General features: G+C 36.0%; 1 protein-coding gene across 2 annotated transcripts in view; it reads right to left on the reverse strand.

Moving 5' to 3' along the window:
• SCP2 (sterol carrier protein 2) overlaps positions 1-15,074 on the reverse strand; it is a 124,900-nt gene that overhangs the window by 40,921 nt on the left and 68,905 nt on the right. For both annotated transcript variants that reach the window (XM_023629861.2, XM_070259949.1), the window contains exons 10-11: positions 14,807-14,954; positions 7,490-7,597 (exon numbers count right to left, since the gene is read on the reverse strand). In XM_023629861.2, the coding sequence (XP_023485629.1) occupies positions 7,490-7,597; positions 14,807-14,954 (256 nt within the window). The remainder of the gene's footprint in view (positions 1-7,489; positions 7,598-14,806; positions 14,955-15,074) is intronic.

The raw sequence follows: 15,074 nt of genomic DNA on the forward strand, positions 1-15,074 counted from the left end.
TTTCCGGAAACGGACCAACAGAACTTTCTGGGGTAATGGGAATGTTCTGTATCTTGCTTTAGCTAGAAGTTACATGATGTATACAATTATCAAAACCAATCATCCATTTAAAGCTTACAATTCAATGGTTTTTAGTATATTCACAGATAAGCGCAACCATCACCACAATCAACTTTAGAACATATTCATTACCTCAAAAAGAAATCCCATACTCTTTAGCCATCACTCTTCTATCTCGCCCAGTTCCAAACTACTAGTAATCGACTTTGTTTCTACAGATTTGTCTATTCTGAACATTCCATATAAATGGAATCATATAATACGTGGTCTTTTGTGACGGCCTTATTTCACTTGGCAAAATGTTTTCAAAGTTCATCTATGTTCCTCCACGTGTCAGTACCTCATTTCTTTATGGTCGAAGAATATGCCACTGTATGAATATACCACGTTTTGTTTATCCATTCAACAGCTGATGACAGACAGCTGGGTTGTTTCCACCTTTTGGCTATTACGAATAGTGCTGCTAAAAACAACTGTGTTTTTGAGAGAACAGTGCATTTTATTGCATGCAAATTATACTTCAATTTTCAGAAAGACTATGGATATGAAAAAAATCATATTGTTACTACAAAGCATGTTTTCTGAGTGTTTCAGTGGATGGCAGAACAAAAATATTTCAGAATGGCAAACAAGTCAATTATAGTAAAAACATGTTCTTTCAGAGAAGAAAAAAGTTATGTGTCAATAAAAACAACTAACTGAAATTACATATGCATCTGATGCAACAGAAGCTTCCTATACGAGAGCAACAAAGCTGTCTAAAAGAATTTAAATCACTGTCTCAAGTGCAAACTGTAACCCTTTAAGCCTTCAATGACCATACCACAGAAAAGTTTATCATCACCCCAACTCCTCCGTGTCCCGTTAGCAACACAATCAACATTGAAGTATGACCTAACTCTTTTGAGGGATAAAGGAAACAGTTTAGTCTATTTACCAAAGGCAGAAAAATAGTTTAAAAATAATGTCTGGGTAGCACTGGGCACAATATTTACTACAGATATTGATGCCTTGAGGCTGTCATACTAGAAGGAAAATTATTTTCTTTACAAATTAAAGAATATTCTTCTGAAATGGTCATAAATTGTTTTTCATGCTGTGATACAAACAAGGGCTTTATTACTAGCAACTAGCTCCATTGTGGCTTCCTTTTGTAGTAATAGTGAAAGGAGAATACTAGCAATTATTGTTTTCCTACTCTGTTTTGGGGACTCTGCTCTGTGCTTTACGTAAACATATTTCTCATTTAATCCACGGAACAGCCCTACAAGGTGGCTACCATGTTTTATTCCCATTTTACAGACTGAAAAACTAGGATCAACAAAACTGTATATTGCAAAGAGTGACCAGGCTAAGATCAAATCTAAGACTTCATTCAAACAGAACACACACCTGCAATTGAGGTACAGACCCTCCATATTCCTTTCCATTCACAGCCACTATTCCTAAAAGCTTATCAACACTATTGTTGCCACTTTCTCAGTTGTAATTCTTCCGGAATTCCCATGTACTTCCATGCAAAACATTTCACTAAAATTGCTCCAAGACTGCCAATGACTTGATAATAGCCAAATTGAAAGGACGCTTTCCACTCTTTATCGATCTAACTTTTCTGCCCCAATCTCTTACTATTGAAACACTCTCCTTCCTTGGATAACTGACCATTTCCTCTCAATATTCTTAAATGTCTCTTCTTCTCCGCCTCCGCCTTTAATTTTTATATGTCCTAGGGTTTTACCCTTGATCTTTGTGCTAGATTTGCTAGCATGGTATTCCACATAGTATTTCTGATTAAGCAGCTTATTTAACAGCCTCAATGAATAAAACACAGGAATGGACTCCTGCTTACAGCATTCATTGGACTTACCATGTATTCTATCACCGTGAAGCAGTTGGTCTGATAGAATAATGTAAAGGTCTTTTGAAGACTCTATAATGGTGCTAGCAATACTTTGCTGGGCTGGGGAAATATTCTCCAAAGTGTGGAACACACTCTCAATCAATGATGCTGTTTTTCAATAGCCAGGATACACAAATCTCCTGGGAATCAAGGATAAAAAAGAGAGTGGTTCCTCTCACCATTATCCATAATAATCCACTAGCAAAATTTTTACTTGCCAATCTAGAAGTCATAGATACAACAATGGTTCCACTGAACTGGAAGCAAGCAGAGACTGCCACCTGGCCACTTTGGGCTCCACATGACACTGAACGAACACGTTAAGAAGGGTTTTAAGTGACTGAGGTGATTGACTTGATTATCATGAGAATATTGGGTTGTTACTACATAATGAGGACAAAAAGGATTAGCCTGGAACTCAAAAGATGCTATGGGGTTCATCTTAGTACTCCCATGTCTTATAGTAACTTTAGTAAAAGTCTTTGCTAACTTTTACTACAACAACTGAAAGCAGCAGGACTGCTAAGGGCATAGACTATTCAGGAATGAAGGTTTGAGTCACACCACCAGGTAAGAAACTATGAATGAGGTGCTTACTAAGGGCAAAAGGAATATGGAATGGGTAGTAGACAAAAGAAATTATAAATACCAGCTGTAAACTACCTAAAAGGTACAGAAATAAGGACTTCAATTGTGAGTGAATATAACAGAAAAAGGACTGAATAGTTTAATAGGACTATCTTCCTTGCTTTGACATTAATATATTTGTATATATTAAACAAGTTATTTTTGTTTTCCTCTCTCCCACTACCTAACATCTAACATAAACTTACATTAATAGAGATTAACTTTTTTCTAAATTTACACTATTTTTTAGAGCAGTTTTAGGTTCACAGCCAAATATAGCGGAAAGTACAAAGATTTCCCATATACTCCCTGCCCCACACATACGCATAGCTTCCCCCACTATCAATGTCATGTCCCGGAGTGGTACATTTGTTAGAAATGATGAACCTACATTGACATATCATTATTATCCAAAGTTCATAGTTTACATTAGAGTTTGCTCTTGGTGTTGTATACATTTGACAAATGTGTATGACATGTAGCCACCATTACAGTATGACCCAGAACAGTTTCACTGCCTTAAAAATCCTCTGTGCTCTACCTATTTACCCCTCCTTCTCCCCTAATCTCTGATCTTTTCACTGTTTCCATAGTTTTCCCTTTTCCAGAATGTCATACGTTGGAATTATACATTATGTAGCCTTTCCAGATTGGCTCCTTTCACTAAGTAATATGAATTTAAGTTTCCCCCATGTCTTTGCATCACTTGACAGCTAGGCAGGTTGTTTTGCGCTGAATAGTATTTCGTTGTCTGGATGTACCACCATTTATTTATCCATCCACCTACATGAAAGACATTTTGGTTGCCTCTGACTTTTGGCAATTATAAAGAAAGTTGCTATAAACATCCAGGTGCAGGTTTTTGTGAGGATGTAAGTCTTCAAGTCACTTGGGTAAATGCCAAGAAGTACAGCTGCCAGATTGTATGGTAGGAGGATGTTTCATTCTATAAGAAACCGACAACATTTGACATTTGGTTGGTCCAGTGCAATCATTTTGGATTTTGGACATTCTAATAGGTAGGTAGTGGTATTTCATTGTTGTTTTAGTTTACAATTACCTAATGACAAATAATGTTGAGGATCTTTCCACATGCTTATTTGTCATCTGTACATTTTCTTTGCTGAGGTGTCTGTTTGGGTCTTTTGCCATTTTTTAATCAGGTTGTTCATTTTTTTTATTGTTTACTTTTAAGAGTTCTTTGTACATTTTAGATAATAGTCCTTTAGTAGATGTGTCTTTCGCAAATATTTTCTCCCAGTCTGTGGCTTGTCTTCTCATTCTCTTGAACTTTTGTCTTTTTTATCCCTCTATCTCTCCATTACATATTTCCTTCTTTTGTGTTAAATAGGTATTTTCTAGTGTACCATTTTAATTCTTTGTCATTTCTTTTCCTATGTATTTTCTAGTTATTTTCTTAGTGGTTGCTCTAGGAATTAGAATTAACACCTTAACTTATAGCAATCTAGTTTGGAATAATACTGACAATTTCAATAGTATGCAAAAAAATTTCCTCCTATAAATGTGTTCCCCCCCCCTTCCTTTCTGTTTTTACTGTCATACAAATTATATCCGTATGCACTGTATGCCCATCAACTCAGATTATTGCTTTAGGCAGGTGTATTTTAAATCAGTTAGGAGAGGGGAAAACTAACAAAAAATATACTGTCTTTTATATTTATCAATGTAGTTATATTTACCAGCACTATTAATTTCTTCATATGCTCTTTATTGCACTGTCTAGTGCTCTTTTATTTCAGTCTGAATGACTCTCTGTATAGAATTTCTTGTAGGGGAGGTCTGCTAGTGATAAATCGTCTCAGTTTTTATCTGGGAATGTCTTAATTTCTCCTTCATTTTTTAAGGATAGTTTTGCTGCATACAGAATTCCTGGTTGGCAGTTTCTTTCTTCACACGACCTCAATGGTTTCTGAAGAGCAATCAGCTGGTAAGTCTTACTGAGGATCCCTTGTACACGAGGAGTCGCTTCTTCGTTGTTGCTCTCAGTATTCTCTTTGTCTTTTCTTCCAACAGTTTGCTTATGACGTGTCTGGGTGTAGATCTCTTTGAGGTATTCCTCCTTAAAGTTTGTTCTACTTCTTGAATATGTATTTTTATGTTCTTTCCTCAAGTTTAAGGAGTTATCAGCCATTATTTCTTCAAACATGCCCCTTTCTCTCCTCTCCTTCTGGGACTATCATTATGTATATATTGTTACTCTTGCTGGTGTCCCACAGGTCTCTGAGGCTCTGTTCATTTTTCTTCATTTTTTTTTTTTTTTGCTCTAACTCAGACTGGATAATCTCAATTGACTTATCATAAAGTTCACTGATTTTTTTCTTCTGCCTGTTCAAATCTGGTGTTGAGCCCCTCTAGTGAATTATTCATTTCAGCTACGATACTTCTCAACTCCAGAACGTATTTGGTTCTTTTCTCTAATTTCCATCTAGTAATTGATATTCCCTATTTGGTGAAACATTGTTATACTTTCCTTTAAGTCTTCATATTTGGCTTCCTTCAGTTCTTTGAACATACTTAAATAGCTGATTTAAAGTCTTTGTCTAGTAAATCCAATGTTTGGGCTACTTCAGTTTCTACTGACTGCTTTTTTTCCTGTGTGGGCCATACCTTCTTGTTTCCTTGAATGTCTCCTAGTTTTTTGTTGAAAACTGGACATTTTCAATGATATAATGTGGCAACTCTAGAAATCAGTTTCTCCCCCTTTCCCGGACTTGTTTTTTGTTGTTGTTGTTGTTGATCTAGTGACTTTTCCAAACTAATTCTTTGTCACAATTGGCCACTGAGTTTTCTTCTCAGTTAGCTTAGTGGTCAGCTAATCACTAGACAGAGATTTCCTTAAATGCCTGGAACTAATAAACCTCCCAGTCTTTGCTGAGGTTCTGTGTGTGCGCAGGGGCACTCAGCCAGGCCGTTTACAACTCCACTGTAGCCTTTACTTTCTGCTTGTGCACAGCCCCAAAGTTAGACAGACTAAGAGCTTAGGAACTTCTCGGTCTTTCTTGAGCATGCACACGGCCTTGGGCATGTGCACAGCCTTATGTATGTACTTGGTGTTCTAGATTTCCAGGAATATGTCAGATCTTTTCAAAACCCCCAGTGAACACCTCATTCCTCAGCTCTTTCTTTTAAGTTTTTTGGCAGCTATGTTGTTGAACAGTTGTTGCTGACTGTTCCTGACAAAAGACTCTGAGGAAAATACTGTTTACACTGGGAAAGTTCTCAGTTAGGTTACATAAAGACAAGTCTTTTGAGTAAAGTTTATCAGGGAACAACCAGACAGGTCAAATAATGACTATTTTCTGAGAAAGGGGCTTTGAAAGAACTCCAACTCCATTCTGACTCCTCCATTGCCAGCAAGGCTGCTAGTTTTCACCATGATTGCTGGCTGTTGGTTTTCAAGACTACCATGGAGCTGGAGAAAACAGGGTGGTGTTAGAGCAAGCCAAAATGCCACAAAGCTGTACTTAGACAGACTCAGCTGTTTGTTTATTGTTTTTAATAAATATTCTCCCAGACTACTGTAAACCTTTGGTTAATTTCCAAAGTTCTGAAAAAAGTTGATCTTTACAATTTTTGCAAATGTTTTTGGTACTTCTATAAAGAAGAACATCTTCAGATGTTGTTATTCTTGCCACTCCCAAGGACACCACTCTCATTCCCCTCATTTTTAGATTCCTTTGAAAGATATTAATTTAAAGCAATAATAATAATAGTATATTGTGGGGTTTATAATACATTTATAAGTACACATATGACAATAATAGCACAAAGGATAGAAGAAGGTACATGGAAATATGCTGTTGTAAAAATCTCTGTTTGAAGGTAGTTTGTGGTGAATTAAAGATGCATGTTGTAAATCCTACAGCAAAGACTAAAAAATAAGAAGAAGAAATAATTCAATAGAAGAGAGAAAATAAAATACTAAAAAATACCCAATTAATAAAATGATAGCATGAAGAAAAGAACCAAAGAACAGACAAGACAGAAAACAAATAACAAGGTGGCACATTATACTGCAATTATCTGTGTGTGTGTATCTGTCTACCTATCTCTCTCTAACTCTCTGTCTATCTATGTACGTCTATTTTCTCTACTAGATTATGATCTTACTAAATTTGAGTGATAAATGGAAATAAACCAAAGCTAATTCCTGTAATGAATACACTATTAATTCTAACTTCTCTATTTTGGAATTTGTGTGAATTTATAAATTTTAAAATTTATAAAATTTAAATTTTATACATATTTAATTTAAATATAAATTTAAAATTTTACCAAATTAATACATAATATGGAAAAAATACAAAACTCCCCTATCTACATAAAAATAAATCCCAGAATTTCAGTGCTAAGTTATTTTAGAAACTGCTTTGTACAATTTCTTCATTTTACAATTAAGGAAACTTTGAGTCAAAGTGATTAATTGGCTAATTGATAATTAATTAAAATAGTCACATGGCTAGTCAGAAGTAGAGTAAAATTTGTATTTCATAACTTCTACTCCACTTCTCTCAAGAGAAAAAAATTCCATGCAACACCAACCACATATAAAACCATATACAAATAATGTGCGCATTTCAAATGATTCTTATCTAGCCGGTCGAGCAAGATCTCTATTTGGAAACACCTTGTTAGTTGAGTTGTATACCTATCTGAAAATAATCAAACTTTTAAAAATACATATTGTTGAATTTAGAGTTTCAACTAATTCAAATTCTCATCAATGAATCAAGATTATTTAAGTGTACTATACTTAAAGGAAAATCAAAACGGCGCTGGCTACCAAGTTCAGAGAATACAATCTTTCCTTCAAATCGATGACTATTATCATTTATGCTTTTTATGTAACAAAACATTTATGAAATTTGCGTTTAACATTACCTGTAGCTCCTAGTGGGTGTCCCTTGGAAATCAACCCACCACTAGGATTTATGACCCACTTTCCTCCATAAGTATTATCGCCTCTATCAACCAGTTTTCCACCTTGTCCTACAGAAGGAAAAATAATATCACAAATGTTAAAAATAACGTTTTTTTCTAACTTCCATATAGCCAAGAATTTCTTGGAGCAAACTGCCACAAATCAAATTGATATAAGTACTTCTAAAAGACAGGCAATAAATACTGAGTAATAAAGACTCATATTTGCAGAACATTTCCTGCATGAAACAAAGATGCTATTAGTTCCAAAGAGCTCTCTGGCTTCCAAAATTGCTACAAATATAATAGAGATCAGAGAACCAGAAGAAAAGAACTGAAAGGGATACAATAACTAAAATAATTATATCAGCTTTAAAAATTTGTAATTTTGCCAAAATGTATTCATTTCCATTTTCAACTGTACTGTTATACACTATATAAATACTCTTAATAAACGGTGGCGGGGGGGGAGGATGGAAGGAGGACAGGCGGGAAAAAAAAGCACTTTCATGAAATGAAGGGAAGTGGCTGAAAATACTGTTGAGCCATAAATGTAAGCTTAAAAGAAAATAAGTGCACTCCGCTTCAGCGGCCGAAGGTTTTGCCAGGTCAGATCCTGGGCACGGACATGGCATGACTCATCAAGCCATGCTGAGGCAGCATCCCACATAGTAGAACTAGAAGGACCTACAACTAGAATATACAACTATGTACTGGGGGGCTTTGGGGAGAAGAAGAAGAAAAAGAAAGAAAGAAAAAAGAAGAAGATTGGCAACACATTAGCTCAGGTGTCAATCTTAAAAAAAAAGAAGAAAAAAAGTGCATCACACGCTTGGCAGCTTCAACATTCCTCTCAATTCCCTGGTTATTACTCCAGGTGGTTAAGATGTAAACAAAAATACATGCTTTGTATATTCTTTCAGGCGATATTTCTGATAATGAGAGAGAGAATCTCCAAATAATGGCAATAATGGTGGTGATGCCGTCAGAGGCAGCTAACAGCTTTTAAGCACTCACTCTGTGTCAGGCCTTGTTCTAATTATTTTACGTATATTTACATAATTTAATCCTCAACCCTATGAAGTAGGTACTATCATTCTCAATTTACACATGGGGAAACAGACATATAGATGTTAAGTAACTAGCCCAAAGTAACAGCAGGGGATCTAAAATTAATACTCATACATTTTACTGCCTTTGAAACCAAAGAGTTTCTCTTTTGGTAAAATGAAACACACCAATCACAGAATTTTAGATGACTAACACTTCTAATTTGACTTTAAATCTAGGTTGTAGATTAAAAACCATCCATTGAGGCTATTAACAAGACAAGAAATAAGAAGTGTTGGAGAGGATGTGGAGAAAAGGGAACCCTCATACACTACTGGTGGGAATGCAAACTGGTGCAGCCACTGTGGAAAACAGTATGGAGATTTCTCAAAAAATTAAAAACAGAAATACCGTATGATCCAGTTATTCCACTACTGGGTATTTATCCAAAGAATATGAAGTCAACAATTCAAAAAGATTTATGCACCCCTATGTTCACCACAGCCTTATTCACAATAGCCAAGACGTGGAAGCGACCCAAGTGCACATCAATGGATGAATGGATAAAGAAGAGGTGGTTTATATATACAATGGAATACTATTCAGCCATAAAAAAGACAAAATTGTGTTATTTGAGAGAACATGGACAGACCTTGAGGGTATTATGTTAAGCAAAATAAGTCAGACAGAGAAAGACAAATACCATATCATTTCACTCATATATGGAAGATAAACAAACATAGATAAGGAGAACAGATTCGTGATTACTAGAGGAAAAGGGGTGGTGGAGGGTGAAAGGGGTAAAGTGGCACATGCATACAGTGACGGATAATAACTAGACTATTCGTCTAGTAATAACACAGTCTACACAGAAACTGAAATATAGCAATGTACACCCGAAATTTACACAATGTTAAAAGCCAATAAGACCTCAATAAAATTTAAAAAATAAAGTAGAAAAAAAAAACTTCCATTGAGGCATTTTTTTAATTTTTTGGTGTGTTTCTGACATAGCCCCTGACACAAGGTTCTCATCATAACAGTACTCTACCTGCTATTACTGCTCTCAAAACTGCTAAAATTGTTACTGTACCAAGTAATAGACTGAACACAAACCAACGCCAAGAAGTAAACAGCTTACTGCACGATTTTCTCCATAATATATACAATCCTATAAAATATCAAAAGATTCCACAGTGGGGCTGGCCCAGTGGCATAGTGGTTAAGTTTGCGTGCTTTACTTTAGAGGCCCAGGGCTCATGGGTTAGGATCCTGGGCGTGGACCTACACACTGCTCATCTAGCCATGCTATGGTGGCATCCTACATACAAAATAGAGGAAGACTGGCATAGATGATAGCTCAGGGACAATCTTCCTCAAGCATAAAGAGGAAGACTGGCAACAGATGTTAGCTCAGGGACAATCTTCCTCACCAAAAAAAAAAGATTCCCCAGGGATGTTATCTTAAACTCATCAACTAAAGATGATCCAGAGATAAAAGTACTGTAAATGACCATTCTCAAATACCACAGATAGAAAAATAAATGTGAACACTTTTAGAAAGCAATTATTATGTGTATTGTTTGCCCAAAACTGCCCCGGGAAACAGGGGGCACCACAGTGAATGAAACAGACAAATATCCCTGTTCTCATGGAGTTTAATTTATTGGGGAGAGAAGCGTGAGGAAGAGACAGACAATAAGTAAGATAAGTAAAATATATAATATGTGATGAGTGGTGATAAGTGCCATGGAAAAAAGAAAGCAGGAAAGGGGGGATAGGAAGTGCTGGGACAAGGAAGACAGAGGTGAGGAGTTTTTTTTTAAACAAAGTAACTGGAGAAGGCTTCCACTGAGAAGGTGACACTTGGTCAAAGACCTGAAGGGAGTGAGGGAGCGAATCACATGGATATTTGGAACAAAGACCCTGAGCCAGGAGCAAGGCAAGAGTGTTTGAAGAAGGAGGCCAATGTGGTTGCAGGGAAGTAAAAGAGGCAGAGAGAAGAAGGAGAAGGGAGAGGCAGGAGAGTGGGGAGTAAAGAGGACAGATCACATCTCGCTTTTAATGCAACTGAGGTGAACAGAGGAATGACACTGATCTGCTGTATGCTTTCAACAAGACCATTAAAACTTCAGTCTAGAGAACAGACTATAAGGAGAAGGCAGAAGCAGGGGGACCAGTTATGAGACTACTACAATAACGTAAGTGAGAACTGATGTGGATCAAGGCTGCCCCAGGGAGAGAAGCCCAAGGCATCCTGGCCTACATGCTGATCTACATGACCTGATACATATCGAAAGTTATACGACCACACAATAACCAGACCCCACCTGCACTGATACCATTTTAATGACTTTTTACATCATCTTCCTTTGTCTAGTAAAAATAAGTCACATACCCATGCCTTACAAATTTAGCCCTAACCCTCAACACATTGCAGCTCTTCACTGCCCAGGGGTCCTGTCCCCATGCTATTCTCTGAATAAAACAGCACTACTGCCAGACCTTGTGAGTCCAAGAAGTCTTTCTTTTGACTCCTCGGCTCACTGAGCCCACATCAAGAATGATTATGGTCTGGACTAGGCTGGTAGTAACAAAAAATGGTAAGATGTGGTCATATTCTGGATCTATTTTGAAGGTAGAGTCCACAGCCAACAGGACTTACAGATGGATTCAATGGGGCCTGTGAGAGAAAGAGAGGAATCAGGAATAATCATACAGCTTCCAGTTTGAGTAACTAGAGAATGGGGAAGGTTGAGGAAGGGGGAAGTTTGGGAAATATCAGGAGTTCAATTTGGACTTAGATTGGAGATGATAACGAGACATCCAAAAATAAACAAACAAACTGGAAAGTAGGGCAGGGCAGCTGGATATATGAATCTAGAGATGAGGGAAGCAATTTAAGCTAAGGATATAAATCTGAAGTTAATCACCATATACGTGATATTTAAAACCTTGAGAATGGGTTCCAGTTCTGCTAAGGCAGTACACATTCAATACAGCTCCTCTTTCCAACTGAAAACACTGGATAAAACACAAAAAACAACTACCCGAGGACTCTGAAAAGTAAACAAAAGCAGGGGGACTATGGAGGGATCTAAAACTTAAAGAAGTCACTGCACAAAGCTGTACTTTGAACAACTTCAGCCAACAAATTTGACAAATGAAATGGACAAATCCTTTGGAAAAGATAACTTACCAAAATTGATACACGCAGGAAGAAACAAAATCTGAACAGCCCTATATCTATTAGCAAATTTTAATTTATCAAAAACTTTCCCCAGGGACTGGCCCCATGGCCAAGTGTTTAAGTGTGCTCCACCTTGGCAGCCCAGGGTTTCGCCGGTTCAGATCCAGGGCATGGACAGGCCATGTTGAGGTGGCATCCCACATGCCACAACTAGAAGGACCCACAACTAACATATACAACTATGTACTGGGGGGGATTTGGGGAGGAAAAGAGCAATAAAAAAAGAAAAAAGAAGATTGACAACAGTTGTTAGCTCAGGTGCCAATCTTTAAAAAAAAAATTAAAAAAAAAAACTTTCCCCAAAAGAAAATTTAAAGCCACTTGGTTACACTGGTAAATTTTATGAAACAGTCAAGGAAGAACTAACACTAATCTTACACAAACTTTTTCAGAAAATAGAGAATGAATGACCACTGCTCAATTTGTTTTATGAGACCAGTATAACTCTAATGCCAAAACCAGGAAAAGAAAACTACAGATAAATATCTGCCATGAATATATAAGCAAAAATCATTAACAAAATGCTAGCAAACTGAAGCTAGCAATATATTAAAAGGATAATATATCATGACCAAGTAGGCTTAATCCCAGATATACAGGTTGGTTTGATATTCAAAACCAATCAATGTAATTCACCATGTCAACAGAATAAAGGAAAAAATCCATATGATCATTTTAATACATGTAGAAGAATTTTTAAAAATTCAACACTCCTTGATAACAACAACAACAAAAAAACCTCTCAGCAAACTAGAAATACTAGGGAACTTTCTCAACATGGTAAATGGCATCAACAAAAAACCTGCAGCTAATGTTATACTTCATTAAATTTTTATTTAATTAGGGGATTAAACTGCATCCCCTGAGATCAGGAACAAAGTAATGATGCCCACTTTCACTGCTTCTATTCATTATGGTGCTAGAGCTCACAGTCAATGCAATAAGGCAAAAAATAATAAAGAATAAGAAATCAGAAAGAAAGAGGTAAAAGTGTCATTGGCAGATGATATGACTTTATACAGAAAATCTCTAAAACTCTGCAAAACTACTACTAGAATTACTAAATGAATTTAGCAAAGCCACAGGATACAATCTTTTTAATCAGCTGTATTCTTATACACTATCAGCAAGAAATTGCAAAATGAAGGTAAAAAAAATTTATGCCAAAAAACACAAAATATCTAGGAACAAACCTAACAAAAGACACCTAAGACTTATACTGAAAACTACAAACATTCTGAAAGAAGTTAAAGGAGAGCTAAATAAATGGAAACAAATACTATCTAATGAAACAGAAGACTGAATATTGTTAAGATGACAATTCTCTCTAAATGGATCTATAGATTCAATGAAATCCCAATGAAAATTCCAGCATGTGTTTTTAATTGACAAACTAATTTTAATATGTATATGAAGATGCAAAAAAATCTAAAATAACCAAAATGGTTGTTAAAAAGAACAAAGTTAGAGAACTTATCCTATCTGATTTCAAGGCTTTCTATACACCATAGTACAGTATAGTGTAATACAGTATAAGTATAGTAGCCAAGATAATTTGGTATTGGTGAAAAGAGAAACATGCAGATCAATGGAACAGAACAGAGTACAACAATGGACCCTCACATATATGGACAACTGATTTTTGAGAAAGGTGCCAAGGCAATTCAATGGGGAGAGAAAAGTCTTTTCAACAAATGGTACTGGATATGCGTATGGAAAAAAAAGATTAGTATCAATCTTTATCTTACACCATACACAAAACTGACTCAAAATGGATCACATACTTACATGTAAAACCTAAAATTATAAATCTCCTAGAATAAAAATAGAAGTAAATCTTTATGACATTGGGGTAGGCAGAAGTTTCTTAGAATACAAAAAGCATGAACTACAAAAAATTGATAATTTCTACTTCATCAAAATTTTAAAAGTTTGTTTTTCAAATGACACTATTAATAAAACAAAAAGGCAAGCCACAGACTGGGAGAAAATGTTCACAGTATACACATATAAGACAAATTACAAAGTACCCAGAAAATATATATATAAATTTTTACAACATAATAAAGGAGACAAGTAACCCAATAATCAAAGGGCAAAAGATCTGAACAGATACTTCACAAAAGAAGATATATGAATGACCAATAAGCACATGAAAAGATGTTCAACGTCATTAGTCATAAGGGATGTACAAATTAAAACTAAAATAAGACACCACTATACACTCTTTTGAACGGCTGAAATTTTAAAACCTGTCTATATCAAATGTTGGTGAGGACGTGAAGCAACTAAAATCTCATATACTGCTGGTTGTAACGGAAAATGGGACTTCAGAAATGGAAAAAAAGTCCTCCAGGTCCCACTGGCTTTTTTTTTTTTTAAAGATTGGTACCTGAGCTAACATTCGTTGCCAATCTTTTTTTTCCCTTCTCTTTCTCCCCAAAGCCCCCAGTACATAGCTGTATATTCTAGTTGGAGGTCCTTCTGGTTGTGCTATGTGGGACACCACCTCAGCGTGGCCTGATGAGTGGTGCCATGTCTGTGCCCAGCATCCAAACCAGTGAAACCCCAGGCTGCCAAATCTGAGCGTGCAAACTTAACGACTCAGCCATGGGATGGCCCCCCATCAACTAGTTTTTACATTTTCCTTTCTGCAAGTCTTTATTCAAACACAACTTAAAACAGTTAGAATTACATACATAATTTTTTATCACTTTTTTTCACTTAACAGTATAAGTACCCCTGATTTACATAATATGAATTATTTGTATACTCTGTTATCTCAGTATTTTAGTACTGCTCAAGACCACATGTTCTAAAATGTCCAGTATCAAGATACCTTGTATAGTCACTTTGCACAGCATGGCAGAGCCAACACAGAGGGAAAGGCAATTAGTGAATTCTTTTGTTTAATGGTGAAAATGAAATTTTCTCAGTGAAATTTAGTAAATTAATCTGCATCTCATCAAAAATATTACCTTCTGGACAGAGTCCCAGTGCTTCATAAGTAATGAGTTCATTGGTAGAAAAGCAATCGTGAAGTTCTATTACATCAATATCACTTGGTCTCAGGCCAGATTTCTCATAGCACTTTCTGGCAGCTTCTTTACTCATATCAAAGCCAACCTAAAACCAAAACCACAAATAAATAAATTAAGGGCATCAAAACTGGGATTTTCATATAGAGGTTATAAGAGATTAATATGTTTAACCTTAACAGCTGAGAATTGACCACACATATTGAAA

The sequence above is a fragment of the Equus caballus genome, chromosome 2, assembly GCF_041296265.1.
Source record: "Equus caballus isolate H_3958 breed thoroughbred chromosome 2, TB-T2T, whole genome shotgun sequence".
NCBI lineage: Eukaryota > Metazoa > Chordata > Mammalia > Perissodactyla > Equidae > Equus > Equus caballus.